Genomic DNA, 14,317 nt, shown 5'->3' on the forward strand with positions numbered 1-14,317 from the left:
CGCTTCCTTGTAAATTCATTCGGTTCAATCTGCTTCATCTGTTACTCTTTCAATGCTTAGTTTCTTCTGTAGAAAACGGATTATCTACAGCTCATATCTAATATATCAATTTGTTCGCAGCTAGGTTGTCTTATAGTATATAAAAATATAAACCACAGATTGACCTGAGCGCTGCTACTTCTATTTGACCCTGTGTCTCTATCAGGTTTTTATTTATTGAATATAAACCAAAGCTACTCTATTGCGAAATTGTAGAGTTACAAGCAAACAATTCTCTTTACTTCCCAAAAAGGCAATATTAATGCCTGAGGAACCCACGATGCGTAAGGATTTACCTACCCCCTAAGAGCATTTCTAATGCTACTATGAATGGATTATCCTTTCATTCCCATATAATCAAGTTTTGCCTAGATCTCCATGTGGATTGGAAGATATATACCTAACGTGAATTCTGATACCCGGGAGCCAAGTAAATCCGCCTCCGAATGAGATATTCTCTCCATTCGCGTAGAGCTTAATTTACTTATATTTAATTCAGTCGCCAAGAACAATATGGATATATCCCAAATATCCAAGCAGCTTGTGCCGGCGCCCAAGAGATTTCCAGACTGCTGCTTGGGAATCTCCAGCACTTTGATCACCTACCTTGCTTCGCTCCTACCAAAAAAACCTGAATTCACCATCTCAATCGGCAGCGGATCTGGTCTCCTCGAAGGTCTCATTGTGGATTACGACAAAAATGTGTCAGTGGAGGGTGTTGAGGTGGATTCAACTATTAATCGGTACATCGCCGAAGAAGACATGAATATCGTTGGCGGAGGTTGGGGCCTTTGGTCTGCTGCCCAAAAGGCGGCAGTGTGGATGTTTGTCTACCCACGCGATCCAAAACTCATCACCAAGTACATTGATACTTATGGTGATCAAAATGTTAATTTCATTGTCTGGCTTGGGCCTCGGGTCGATTGGCCAGACTATGAGCCGCGTTTTTGTCAATCTTCATTCTCCGAGTTGAGCTTTCCAGATCATATCGGACTAACACCATATGAGACTGTGGTTATTGCTAGAAGACCAACTTGATATGGAGCCATTCCGCTTTCTGACTTTGGAAGATCATGTTATACACCTGGTGCATTGGAGGGGATATTTTTATTTTGTAATTTAATGATAGCCTTTTCCCTCCTACATACTTATATATATGTCTTTTTTTGTGAAATGCTTCCCCCTTGTTGGTGTAGTAAATAGAACATAGGGGATGAAAACGGCTTAAAATTACTTTCCTATGTATAACCAGTGATCACTACAACTTATACTACAACTCTCTTCCCTGCCTCAACGTATACAAAAGTCGATCCTTTTCCGTCTTCCTTCATTTCTTTTTCCCATCCCCGATTATCAACATCAACCACTCTCACTTCCCAAGTCACTTATTTTTATCACTCGCCATCGAAGTCACCCTCTCTCATATTCAGAGCCTTTCCTTTCTTGGATATCTTGCGTCCAAAGTCAATCCAAACGATCATCGCACTAAAGCAACAACCAGAACTTCACATTCTTAATGGCAATTCACTCGCGCACCAAGGGGCCCATCCTAGCCTTCTAGGTGTTCTTTGTGCTGTGGTAGAAAAGCAACCATTCCATTTACTGCTAAATCTATAATTTTCTGTCATATAAAGGCCTATTCCTGCCTCCCCCTTCGGAATTTCATAGCATTAACTATGATACCATATTGCTCTTCCTACTATCATTTCGATACCACTAGAACTATTTGATATTTTGACTATGGGTTTTGTTTTTCTACTCTCTCTCTTCTCCCGCACCCAACTTGTACGAGCACATTTTCTGCTACTATATACAGGCCTGAATGAGGCTCGTTGTCTTTCAACTGGCTTGAAAAAATGGACACTAGAAATCCTTCTGCTTCTTATATATTCAACTCTTCTGCCCAGGCCTCACTCTTCATTCAATATCTACCCTTCTCCAACCCCCAGTATAACCCTTAGCTCTTGTTTGGTAAGCCATATCATCATTAATTGCTACTTGTCGACTCATTCACCCACTGACACTGGATTTCTCAGGATTTTTTTCCTACCCCGATCATGGATTCCAATTTACCTCAGCCACGTCCAATTTTGCATTGATTCATGAAAATACTAAGGCATTCAAGACGCCTTCCTGTTCTATGAGACTGTCAACGATGGAGACAACGGGGGCGGCAACGAGTTCAACCTTTCCCGGCTGGAAATCTGTGAGCTGTGTTGCCGAAGGATATCACCTTTGACCTCAACAAAGAACCAAAAGATGTGTGCCTAGACAGATTCCACCAGACGCTAGGCAATATCTTTGGTTTTCTAGCGAAAAACGCAGAGAAAACAACCTCAGAGGAGTCAGACGAAGTGTGGATCTGTCGAGAACTCATGCAACTCATTGGGAAGTATTCCCCTGAAGAGATTCTACAAATCTTCGAACTGGTCATCCCCGAGTCAACTAGGGTGATACTCGGGGGTTTCAGCCGCCTGAGCATATTCTAGCAATGCCAAAGTTTGAGCCATCGCTATCTCTTCCAGAGGTCTATTTGATTACGTCCACAAAAGGAATGGATGGGTAGCCCCAATTATCTGGTGGAGGATCGATCAACTCCATAGATGCTACGGACCAGCAACCCAAGGTTGCTAGTGGGCTATATGCGGGATTCAGCATCGAAAGTCATTCCAAGTGGTACATTGACCACGGTATTCTGTCTACTCAAATTCGGACTCAGAAGTTGATCGATGATCGATATCCGGCTAGTAGAAAGAGGGTGATTCCTTTCTGCGTTAACTTTTTTCAGACTCATAGGCTACAACTTAGCTTCTTCAACTACTCAATTCGTATCTCACATTTTTCAGATATTGTAAGATACCTCCTACTCTACTTAGCCCCTTAAATGATTATTGGCCATGCCTAGCTGTCTCTGAAAGTAATTCATCATATATTAATTCTAAAGCGCGAGACTAAGCTCAAAGCGCATACCTAAAATGCTTGGACTCCCTATCCGTCAAATCGTTAAAGCCATCCAAAATACCCTGAGAGGCAATATCCTCGGGTGTCTCATCAATACCAGCCGCAACCATTGCAGCATCCCTCCTTGCATTCTCCCATTTCATCGACATATATGACGCACATGCTAGAACAATAATACCTGCATAGCAGATGAGCAGGCCCAGCAGACCCGAGTAATAGCGCGGGGCCTCGCGAGCGAAGAAGATATTCGCTCCGGCGACATTACCAGCCGCATACAGCGAGAACCAGAGACCGTTAGCGACCGCACGCTTGGTGTGGCCGGCAACATTGGTGGCAAGTAAATTCCATGAGATGATGACGGGGGCACCAATGAGATACTGCAGCCAGGTGCATCCGACCAAAGTCCAACGATGGTCAAGACCAGTGAAGCGGATACCCAGAAGTCCAGCGAAGGGAATCAGACAGACGACTCCAAGAACGATGCAGCGTGAATCTTTAACGTATGTAGCGATGATACCGCAGATTGGAACAACCGCGGCTTCGACCGCACCCGTGGGGAGTTGGAGGAGTGTGGCGTTGATCCCACTGAAGCCAAAGCCTTTGATCAAGGCTGATGCGAAATTTGATGAGCCACCGTTGATCACACCGCACGCGATGCCGACTCCTGCGCAGCAGAGGACTCGGAAGTCGTAGAGGATCTCCAGTGCCTGGCGTGGTTTGATGTCTCGGGTCTTCACGCCGATCATGTTCTCGGCGACACGCTGCACGGCGATCACGCGCTGTCGATGGGTCAAGAAGCGGGCAGAACTGGGCGAGTCGGGCATGACCCAGAGGAAGATACAGGCGCAGAGGAAGTTGAGTAGTCCAATAGTTAAGAAAATCAATTGCCAGCTGCGGAGCGTGGTGTTGTGTGAATGGCCGAGGCCGAATCCTAGTAGCGCTCCCACCATTGTGGCCATGCCGTTTGCGCTTAGCCAGACAGCCATGCGCAATGGTTGTTCAGAGCGCTTGTAGAACATTGAAGTAAGGTTCATCACTAGATAAAACAAATCATGTTAGTGCTTTTTATGTTTTTGGTTTGTGATGTAGGCTACTTACTGCACGGACTGACTCCGGCTTCCGCCATGCCCAAGAGGAATCTCAATACCAAAATTCCTGGGTAGTTCTTTGCTCCAACATGTGAAATAACGAGTACACTCCAGATCAGAAGCATACCGCCCATATATTTTGCGATTGGCAATCGCTGGATTAGGAGGTTGGCTGGGAGGGCCCAGAATAGATAGCCGAAATTGAAAATAGCTGCAACCCATGAATATCGTTGGCCTTCAAGACCAAGGTCTGGAATCAAGGAGTATGCCGATGCATAATTAAGTGATAGTTTGTCTACACGAACATGTTAGTTATAGAATAACAAGGGGGAAATCATCATCTCGCATACCGAGGAATTGAATAACATAGGTCAGATAGAGCTAGAACAAGACAGACTGTCAGAAGTAACACTCATCAAATTATCAGTGTAATAACTCACCATGGGCATAATCCGCCAGTCAATAATCTTCAGCACCTCAGCGCCCTCGATCTCCAGTTCCTCGGGAGTTAATTGCTCTGCCTCCAGGTATAGATTCGCTCCAATATCGTGAGTCTCGCCGAGTGCAACCTGTGCAACATCTTTCTCCGCAGTGGAGTGATCCACCTTTGTATCGTTGGGGTTCATTATAAGTAGCGGGGGTCAGTTGAACAGAACTGAGAAATCCCCATCAAAGTCCAGCACCTTATTATATATAACCCCAGCATGGAATATGACTCGCTATCTCCGCCAAGAAGATAAGCATCGTGGTTTCTCTATCTGCGAGTTTATCTTTGGTCAAGTCGTTGAGATAGGAGCTGCGGCCAATAGTCCGCATAAAAAGTGTGGGGAAAGCGGACTTTTCTCCGCTACGGGGTATTACAGCATATACTTGGCCCTATCTAAGAGTCAAGGAATCACCCAGAAAATCATATTACTGGCATTTTACTTGCATTTCAAAAAGCCAAAACCCCTCATACGCTATGGCTCACCAATCCCAAGATTTCTCGCTACTGGACGCCAGCATCTCTGAGCTCCAATCCGCGCTTTCTTCAGGATTGCTATCTAGCGTGGGCTTGGTATCACGATACCTACGACGAATTAGCGCTTACGACGCGAATAATTTAAAGCTCGCTGCTATCCCAATCCTTAACCCATCCGCTCTCGATGAAGCAGCCGCCTCCGATGCTCGGCGCGCAGCTGGTCTTGCGCCGCGTCCATTAGAGGGCATCCCTTACCTCGCAAAAGATAGTATTAAAGTCAAGGGCATGACCGTTGCAAGTGGCTCGCCTGCATTTGAAACCCTCATCGCCAACGAAGATGCTGCTTGCATCCAACTTCTCCGCGAGGCCGGCGCCGTGCTTCTTGGCCGAACGAACATGCCTGCCATGGCGTACGGTGGTATGCAACGTGGGTGTTATGGGCGCGCTGAAAGCCCATATAATCCTGCATATCTGGCTGCGGCATATGCTTCCGGTTCATCAAATGGATCGGCCGTCGCGACAGCGGCCAACTTTTGCGCTTTTTCTCTAGGCAGCGAGACTGTTTCTTCGGGTCGCTCGCCCGCGTCGAATAATGCTGTTGTTGCATACACACCTTCGAAAGGCCTTCTCCCTCTTCGTGGTGTCTGGCCACTCTATCTGACCTGTGATGTCCTCGTGCCACATACCAGGACCATGGCAGATATGTTCCACGTCCTAAATGTTCTGGCCGTGTCCGACAAAGCTCCGATAGGAGATTTCTACCAGGAACAAAAACTTATCTCCCTCCCTTCAATCAATACACTCCGACCACAATCCTTTTCAGAATTACAAGATGGCACATCCTTGCGCGGGAAGCGCATTGGTATACCGTCAATGTACATTGGAGGCGACAACTCCTCTCTATTCCCAGCCAGCAAAGTCAACACCCGGCCCTCAATAATCAAGCTATGGCAGAACGCCAGAAAGGTCCTCGAGTCCTGCGGTGCGGAAGTAATCGAAACGGACTTTCCACTCGTGACAACCTACGAATCAAACGCAGACAAGGGCCAGCTCGTTACCGTCGCCGGACTACCAGAAGGCTGGTCCACGCTGGAGCGGAGCGAGCTCGTCGCGCATATCTGGGATGACTTCTTGATCAACAACGGCCAGAATGGACTCGAGACTCTTTCTCAGGTCGACCCGACGACTATCTTCCCGCTTGCGCCGGGGTCTCTGAAGGGTGCGCCCGATGCGGCTAATGCGCTGCGGTGGGATGAGATGGTTAAATATCCGCACCGGAGGCCAGAATCTATTTTTGATATCCCTGGTATTCAACAAGGAATCCAGGCTCTTGAGAATGCGCGCAAGGAGACTCTTGAGGACTGGATGGATAAGATTGGGCTTGATGCTGTGGTTTTCCCAGCTAATGGTGATATCGGGGCTGCTGATGCGGACTGCGATGAGACCGCTTCGCTATTTGCGTGGAGTAATGGCGTCAAGTACTCCAATGGAAACAGACCTATCCGTCATCTTGGGGTGCCCACTATCTCTGTTCCTATGGGTATCATGGAAGATACGGGAATGCCGGTAAATCTTACTTTCGCTGGGAAGGCGTATGATGACAATAGTCTGCTTAAGTATGGCTTTGCTTTTGAGTCGGCCATGAAGGGCCGTGTTCAGCCACCACGAGTGCCTGCTCTTGACTCCGATTTTATCAAGGGTAGTCAAGATCCTCAGCCATGGGCTTCTCGGTCGACTATTGAGTTGGTGGTGGAGACTCAAGTGAAGGAGATTCACGACTCCACGGTTGTGGTCCAGATTCAAGGATTGGTGGTACCCAAGGACTCCCAGCTAGAGACTATGGAATGCCATGTCAACGGCCAACCATTCAAGCCGGCCATTGAGGGCGATAGATGGTTTATCATTGCTTCCTATCCCGCATCGGAACGTGACCAACCCTGGAAGAGATGGTCGAGTTCTGCTTTGACACAGACTATCGTAGTTATCACAGCTCTTACGAAGGATGGCGCGACAACGGGCAAATTGATCCTATTGTGAAGACCTATTGTCGCCAAAATAAATGCAATTCTTCTTTCCATTACTCGATTATGTAGCACTCCTAGAATAATTACAAAGCCCTTTCGTATTTACAATCTCTATTCCAAATCCTCCCCTAACAAGTCCTGAGGTATACTCCTCCCATACATCATATCTTCAATCATCCCCAAAACAGCTTGGTGCAGATAATTTTTCTTCAACAGCTCCAAGTGCAATTCAGCCTCCTCCAGAGATACCGTAGCACTAGAGTTGGCTTCAAATGTGCTAACATTCCACATTATTTTCTGTCGTATGAACTCAAACAGCTTCATATACGGCGTTACATCCTTCCACCGGTCGACAAAGCCAGCCAAATTGGCCGCACATGTGGCAATGGCCTGTTGATTGTTCTGCCTGATGCGCTGTTGATCCTGAATATCAGTGATATGGGTTGTTGCCCAGACAATGTATAGCATCATGATTCCTGCTCGGAATTGGAATACAAGCTAAAAAGATTGTTAGTCAGGCAAGATCACCTCAAGTACACCGCAATAGAAGAAAAGAAAATTGGGGGGTTGACACATACTGCAGACCAGGTAAAGCACATTACATGTCCTTCTTCTTGTAAGTGGCGGAAATTGAGACAGACTTCCGCAATCGTCGCGAGAATTTCCTCTGTTCCGTCCATCTCGATGAAATCGCGTTTCTCGTCTATCAGGATCAAGAGACTGTAAATATATAGCTTTCGCATCCATATGGGATGGAGATAGCCATGTTGGTCATTGTCTGATTCGTAGTGTGGAATCTCTTGTCGCCATCTATCAAGAGCAGACTTGAATGAGGAGCTATAGTCTTTACTATATCTGGTGAGGGGATTTCGGGGCCGGTTCTCTCGCGATCTTCTGATTCTGGCTTGAATTTTGCGTAGTCGGAACAAGTGGCTTATGGCGGGGTTTGTGCTGACGGTTGGTTGGAGGGTATCTCCCAGATTGCACATCTAATTTGGGTTAGTAACTGCCAGAAGCTACTTAGAAGCGTTTGAGAAGAACTCACGTCATCGTCAACAACTTTGTAGGCAGCTGATACTGGTCGATCCCAACCAGAAACAATGACTTCATTGAGCATATAGCAAGTGATGAACATGTTCTCAGACAAAACTTCGCTAGATTCGGTCATGGACCCATTGTCGCGGCATATCGATACATGCTTCTGGATCTCTGTCATGGCAGCTGTACAGAAAGGTAACACAGAAGAGACGATTGTTGTGATATCTTCAGAAGAAGGAGAATGCATAGCATAGAGTATCATGAACAGTGAAGCTTGGATTTGTAAGACCATAGACGAATGCCCCACAACATATGGATAATATCTCATGGCCGAGGCATAATACTCCTTTGACCGGACGGAGTGCGAGGGGTCTCGCTGTAAAATGCTACAAAGGGATGAACCGATAGCATATACCATCTGCAGAAAGAAGGCTTTCCATTCATCCTGCCCATCCAGGATTGCTTCGGCATGCCATGATCTCCAAACTGCTTCATTCAAGAAGGGCCATTCGCGGTGAGTCACAGAGAAATACACATTCGTGTAGAGCTCTTTCAGCCAAGGAGAGTGCTCATCAGTCAAAGGATATGAGGGTGCCAAGTCAATCCATGGAACGTCGAAAGTCGTCTCCGGGAATAAAGAGAATGCGTCAGGCGAGAAGGATGGTGGAGATGTTCGAGGTGATCTTTCGCTGCTATTCTGCAAGTCTGACAGAAGCATAAGAGAGCCGTCGTTGTCTCCTCCACTACTATTCTGATCGGCTATCATGTAGTTTGAGTCATTGCCTGGATCATTGCGCTTGTGTTCTGGATTTTCAAAATCCGTCTGAACTCCAGCATCACATGTTTCCACTGTTGTTTCTGTAACACTGGACCTAGACTCACGATCCAGCTCCGCGACCCTTTTCTCGAGCTGTCTCAAGTATTCCAGCGGGATTGTGATGTTATCTCCCGTTTTCCGAGACCGAGCAGGCAAGCATTCAGCACCCTTGCGACGACATTCGCCACATGAAGGTTTCGCATGATCACATTTCCGCTTGTGTTGGAAACAGCGAGCGCATGCTATTTCTCTATGCTTCAGGGGGCGCGACATGCAGCAATTGGGCACATACAGGGAGTGAGAGGAAATGCGGGGAGACTCGCGATAACGGACGCAGGTGCGATATCAGTTCCCGGGGCCGTATTTATGGGCGACTAAGTATGCCACCGGTTCATAACTCTCCTATTGGATACTACCTCGGCGCCTCTTTCAGCCACCTTCTTGAAGCATATACTACTCCTTGGTTATACATCGAAAAGTCTCTTGCACAAAGCAGGCTTTTTCCCCACCTTCACATACATTCAAAACGACATTTAAAAGTACTAACTAAAAAGACATCTTGAAACCCCAGCTAGAAAGACCTACTAAACAGATATCTTAAGGCCGGTTTGTGGCCGACTATTCTTATATACCACTTCCAATAAGGCTTTATATTGACGATTGGAGACGCTTATCTTCCAAGTTAGCCTTTCCGATAGGCAGATCACAATACCTAACTCGTAGGACAGAAGGCTTTAATATTACCAACAACTGATTATTTTCTGACCCCTAGCTGGGATACACCTTCGCATACTTATAAAATGAGAGTGGATCTAAACTACTGCCTGGCAATATTAACCAATGAGAGAGTTATCAAGCGGTGGGATACTTAGTCGCCCGTACGTATTGAGTGACTACAATAGGAAGGTCTAGGCGATGTTGATAAGAGGTGTTTTGTGTATTATATATTCTGTTTCCTGTTAAGTATATAACATTGTAAGAAATCTTTGTCAAGTCAGATCTGAAATAAGGTCCATGGTCATGATATCAGTCGTAACATTCATACTCCTATCCTCGAGCCAATAAAGAACACTCGCTAGGTCAAGAAGTCGACGGCGACAATCGGCTTTTGATCCATCTTTGAGCCTTTGTATCATATCCAATCAACTTAGGATCAACATGCAGACTCTTAAGCATGAACTCCATCGTGAACTCCTAATAACAATGTCAGCACACAAATTCTACCCAAACCACAGTAATATCACAACACCTACCTCATCCTGACTCTCCTCCTCGCCATTATTCTGGTCCAATAGACGGCCAGAATCCCCAGCACCGTAGTCGTCGACGTCTTCATCTTCCTCATCAGCATGCCCCCGCTCATGACTCTCCTCATCAAATCCCCACCGACTCGCATCACGCTTCGACTGCTGTTTCCAAACCGCCATCCCTCCCATGCGATGAACCCTTTCCTTGGCACCGACAAATACTTCATCTGCTGCGTCTTGACTGGCGAGCCGCCATTTGGTGATGAGAGTTGGAATCTCAATGTATTTGGGATTCGTCTCAAGGTTGAGGGCTTGAGTTGCTATTTCGAGTTTGGTTGTGAGTGCGTCGACCTTTGATTTGATCTCCTGGTGCTGCTTTTGTAGTTCTAGGATTTCTGGGTCGGAGGTTTGGAATGATTGTGAGGGGAACGGGGAAAATGGCTGTAACATGCGTTTGCGCTTGGGAGGTACTGGAGTTGTTGTCGGATTTGGTGGATTTGATATTGACTTGGATTCTATAGGGGTGGTAGGAGTCGCTGGGGTTTGTGTCTCCTCGAAAGCTCTGGGTGCAACAGACTTAGATGGCGTGTCGTCTGTGTTTGTTGGTGCAGGTCTGCGTAGCGGGGACTTGAACGGTTTTGAGAGAGCCGTCGCTGCATCAGTGCGACGACGTTTACTAGATGACTTGTCCATAGCGTATCAATTGGATACAGACTTCAAAACTTCGATCTGCTTAAACAAGAGAACGAGACACAAAAAAGTTGGGGAAGCCAAGTGAAATGCGGAGATGCGATGGTCTTATCGATAAGCAGTGGAATTTATCTACAAAAAAATGGTCACGCTGAAATGCATAAACTAGTCTCTCCTCAATGACCAACTCCTCCTGCCACCCATTGCCCGAAATCAGGGTCACCAGGCTGAGGGAAAAATCCACGGTCGTTGGCGTTCCCATTTCCATTCTGGGGATCAGCATTGGCATTGGCATTGGCGTTCTGATTCTGTCGATTGCGTTGTTGTTGCTGTTGACGGAAATAAACCAAAACCAACAGCGCAGCAGCCAATCCGACAATGAGGAGGCCTTCGAGCATTCCCTCGTCAATATCGAGGTCCAGGTCGTCGTAGTAGCCATCCTCGTGGCCTTCAGATTCTAAGCCACGATATTCATCATCGTCTCCCCGTTGTTGTTCGTAAAGGTCTTCGTAATAGCCCTCCTCATCGTTCTCGATGAAAGCTTTGACCCATTCCTTGAATGTACGACGGGGCTTCGAGTCTATGAGTAAACGTGAGTAAGAAGCTACAAAGGCACGATTTATTTCACGGGTAAGTGGGAAAGAGCAGCTTACCTTCCTCCTCGTGGATGGGATTGATATTTCCGTTGGTGATCCGATTCCAGTATCCCCGAATTCGAAGTTTGATCAAGCTGAGCTTCACTGGCAGATACGCTTCAGGGCTAAGGTCAAGAGCCAAGTCATAATACCGCTTGGCCATGTGGAAATCTTGATCTACAGCCACGCCGTTCTCGTGCATCCAGCCCAGATTCCAGTAGCCTTGTGCACTGTGGTGGGCTTCAGCAGCATTGTGGTAGCAGGTTGAGGCCTTGTTAGCGTCAACAGGTGTACCCGTGCCAGACAGGTAGTAGTCCCCCATCTTGACCAAGGAGTCGATGTTAGCTTGCTTTGAAGAGCGAGTCCAGTAAATCAACGCTAGTCGCGCATTGCGCATCAAGGAGGACCGAGCCTTCTCGGCCCATGGAAGAATGGAACTGAGCGAGAGCACAGAGCGATGCTCATCAAGCAAATAAGCCACATTTGCCTGTGCGTTCTCATAGCCCTGCTCTGCTGCCATCATCGATGGGATGAGAGCGCTCTCCTTGTCGCCAGATTCGTAAGCAGCGTTTGCTTCAACAAAGGCTGAGTGGACGATCTCTGCTTTTTCGGCAACCATTTTGTAGTAGGCCGCGGCCACGCCACAGTGCCGCTGTCGGCCAATACCGAAGTTGGCCATTTCCGCTAGGTAATAGTATGCCTCCATCCACCCCCAGCGGGCAGCAAGCTCGAAGTAACGTGTTGCGGTTGCCACGTCTCCTTGATCCAAGAACAGAGCACCCAATCGTGATTCTGACGCTGGGGAATCTTGCTCTGCCGCTGCTTTGAAGTAGTGGGATGCCTTGAAGCCATCCTGAGGAACCCCATAGCCCTTGAGATACATCAGACCAATCCAATGCTGGCACAGAGAGTCCCCGTTCGCAATACCCCGTCGGAACCATGTGAGGGCAGTTGGGTAGTGTTGCTCAACCCCCTCTCCGCGAAGGTACATCAGACCAATATGTCCTGCGGCCTTGGACGCCAGCTTATCGAGCCCTGCGGGGGGATTTGAGTTGACGGAGCCATCCTTGTTCCAATATTTCTTGGTAACAACCTTGAAATACCGCATAGCCCGCCGGAAATTCCGTGGCAAGCCCCGGGCGCCCTCGAAATTCATCTTACCGAGGGTGTATGTAGCCTTCAACTCACCCTTCCGGGACATAAGATCTAAGTACTCCAGGATATCTTCCACGCTAGCCTCAGGAGTGGCATTGGCAGCGTCCCGCGCATTTTGACCGGAGCTCGATACACTGGCTCCTGGACCGTAGACACCTCCTTCTTCATCTGCCCAACGATAAGATTCTCGAACCAAAGCCCTACCACCCGGAGGTCCTGAGCGATAGTATTCGATCGCCTTGTCCGCCACCTTCTTGTAGTAATGGATCGCGTGATCACAATCCTTCGGTGTTCCAATGCCAGTGTGGTAGCGATACGCAAGTGTCATCTCCGAGCGGATGTTCCCTGCTTCCGCTGCAAACTCATGGTACATCAGGGCCTTTGCTTGGTCTGGTTCGACCGCACCGCCGATGCCCGTCGCATACATGAAGCCGACCATGTTCTGCGCTGTGTTGTTTCCATCCAGCCATGCCAGGTCATGGTACCAGCGGAAGGCCTCTTTGAAGTCGCGGGGATGGGAGAAGTTGCCATAGAAGTTCATCTCTGCTAACAGGAACATCGCATCCGGGTCTCGGTCTTCGTCTGCAGCTGCTCTCAGCTCCTCCACTGCTCCTGCGAGATGTTTGTTCAGTTTCCGCTCGGGTTTTTCGGTTGAAGGGCCATTCAAGAATAGCAGTCGGACCGTTTGGCGGCCATAGTGTACGGCAGTCCCTAGTAATCCTCTCGACTTGTCGGATTGAAGGACTGGCTTCTTGATTGTGCGGAGGGTATTCCAGGCATTCTCAACTCGTTCTATTATGAGACGATAAACTCGATCAGTATCAAGGCTCGGTCGATAAGGCGCGAGGCACGGGAGCGGTCTCTACTCACGAGTTATGGGTCGCGGTTCTGCTTCCCCTGTCTGGAACGTAAATTCGTGATCTGCATCGTGGTCGATTGCCCCAGACGCTGTTTGGTCAGTGAGCGGCTGACCAGGCCCAGCTGCGCATGTCTGCAATAGCACTGTAAAGGGGTGTCAGCTTCCATTATGGTCCTGCAGGTGCGGGCAACTCTTACGCAGGGCCGAGAGAAAGTGTGAAAGCGGCGTCCTCATAATGCCTACGAAATACTGGTGTAATGTCGGAGTGTGAAGCACATTGCGACTCTCAGAGCAATGTGAATCACAAAAGCGACAGAGCTGGGGATCGTGATATGATGTAGTTCCAGAGTACGGGCCACTTGGCTTGACGGAGCTTCATTTTGCCGAGGGCCAATCACTACATCGTACCTGCGTGCAATGTATGCTTTTTACTTAACACACATACTTTCCAAGGTTCAATATATGTATATGGTGCATCCATGTTCCAAGGTCCTTCTTGTCTATCCCATTTGACATGTTTATCAATTTGTACATATTGTTAGGACAAAAGCCTTCCATAACCTAGGCTTCTCTATAGGCCATCGATAGAAGCGGTGAGAATCTATAAGCTGGGAAAGCCTCAAAATCCAGAGATCTGGGCTTACATATTTTCTTCTATACGAGTTACAGGGAAAAGATTGGAAATGTCATAAACATTGTTGGAATCTACTCGTCCCCTCTGGAGGGTGTGTACAAAACAGAAAGCAGCAGTCAAAATACATCCCCGGTGCGCTTTCCATGCAATAAAAACGATTTGGGCAGTT

At 47.7% G+C, this 14,317-nt stretch overlaps 5 protein-coding genes across 5 annotated transcripts; 2 read left to right on the plus strand and 3 right to left on the minus strand.

Moving 5' to 3' along the window:
• Window positions 1-552: 552 nt before the first annotated feature.
• PEX2_005580 (uncharacterized protein) lies at window positions 553-1,077 on the plus strand (the record flags this gene model as incomplete). Its single annotated transcript, XM_016737835.1, has 1 exon — window positions 553-1,077. One exon carries the CDS (start codon window positions 553-555, stop codon window positions 1,075-1,077), a length of 525 nt encoding a protein of 174 aa, XP_016597809.1.
• Window positions 1,078-2,996: 1,919 nt separating this feature from the next.
• On the minus strand, window positions 2,997-4,714 carry PEX2_005590 (putative MFS allantoate transporter; the record flags this gene model as incomplete). Its single annotated transcript, XM_016737836.1, has 4 exons — window positions 2,997-4,036; window positions 4,099-4,383; window positions 4,439-4,469; window positions 4,529-4,714. The coding sequence occupies 4 exons, from the start codon at window positions 4,712-4,714 to the stop codon at window positions 2,997-2,999; spliced, it is 1,542 nt and encodes a 513-aa protein (XP_016597810.1).
• A 335-nt stretch (window positions 4,715-5,049) lies between these two features.
• Window positions 5,050-7,086, plus strand: PEX2_005600 (amidase family protein; the record flags this gene model as incomplete). Its single annotated transcript, XM_016737837.1, has 1 exon — window positions 5,050-7,086. The coding sequence occupies one exon, from the start codon at window positions 5,050-5,052 to the stop codon at window positions 7,084-7,086; it is 2,037 nt and encodes a 678-aa protein (XP_016597811.1).
• Window positions 7,087-7,184: 98 nt separating this feature from the next.
• Window positions 7,185-9,201, minus strand: PEX2_005610 (Zn(II)2Cys6 transcription factor; the record flags this gene model as incomplete). Its single annotated transcript, XM_016737838.1, has 3 exons — window positions 7,185-7,571; window positions 7,652-8,062; window positions 8,119-9,201. The coding sequence occupies 3 exons, from the start codon at window positions 9,199-9,201 to the stop codon at window positions 7,185-7,187; spliced, it is 1,881 nt and encodes a 626-aa protein (XP_016597812.1).
• Window positions 9,202-10,008: 807 nt separating this feature from the next.
• Window positions 10,009-13,748, minus strand: PEX2_005620 (ubiquitin ligase complex subunit HRD3; the record flags this gene model as incomplete). The annotated part of the gene is made up of 6 exons (XM_016737839.1): window positions 10,009-10,122; window positions 10,182-10,859; window positions 11,054-11,445; window positions 11,519-13,447; window positions 13,526-13,657; window positions 13,712-13,748. The coding sequence occupies 6 exons, from the start codon at window positions 13,746-13,748 to the stop codon at window positions 10,009-10,011; spliced, it is 3,282 nt and encodes a 1,093-aa protein (XP_016597813.1).
• Window positions 13,749-14,317: the final 569 nt, after the last annotated feature.

The sequence above is a fragment of the Penicillium expansum genome, assembly GCF_000769745.1.
Source record: "Penicillium expansum strain MD-8 chromosome Unknown contig12, whole genome shotgun sequence".
In the NCBI taxonomy this organism is placed as follows: domain Eukaryota; kingdom Fungi; phylum Ascomycota; class Eurotiomycetes; order Eurotiales; family Aspergillaceae; genus Penicillium; species Penicillium expansum.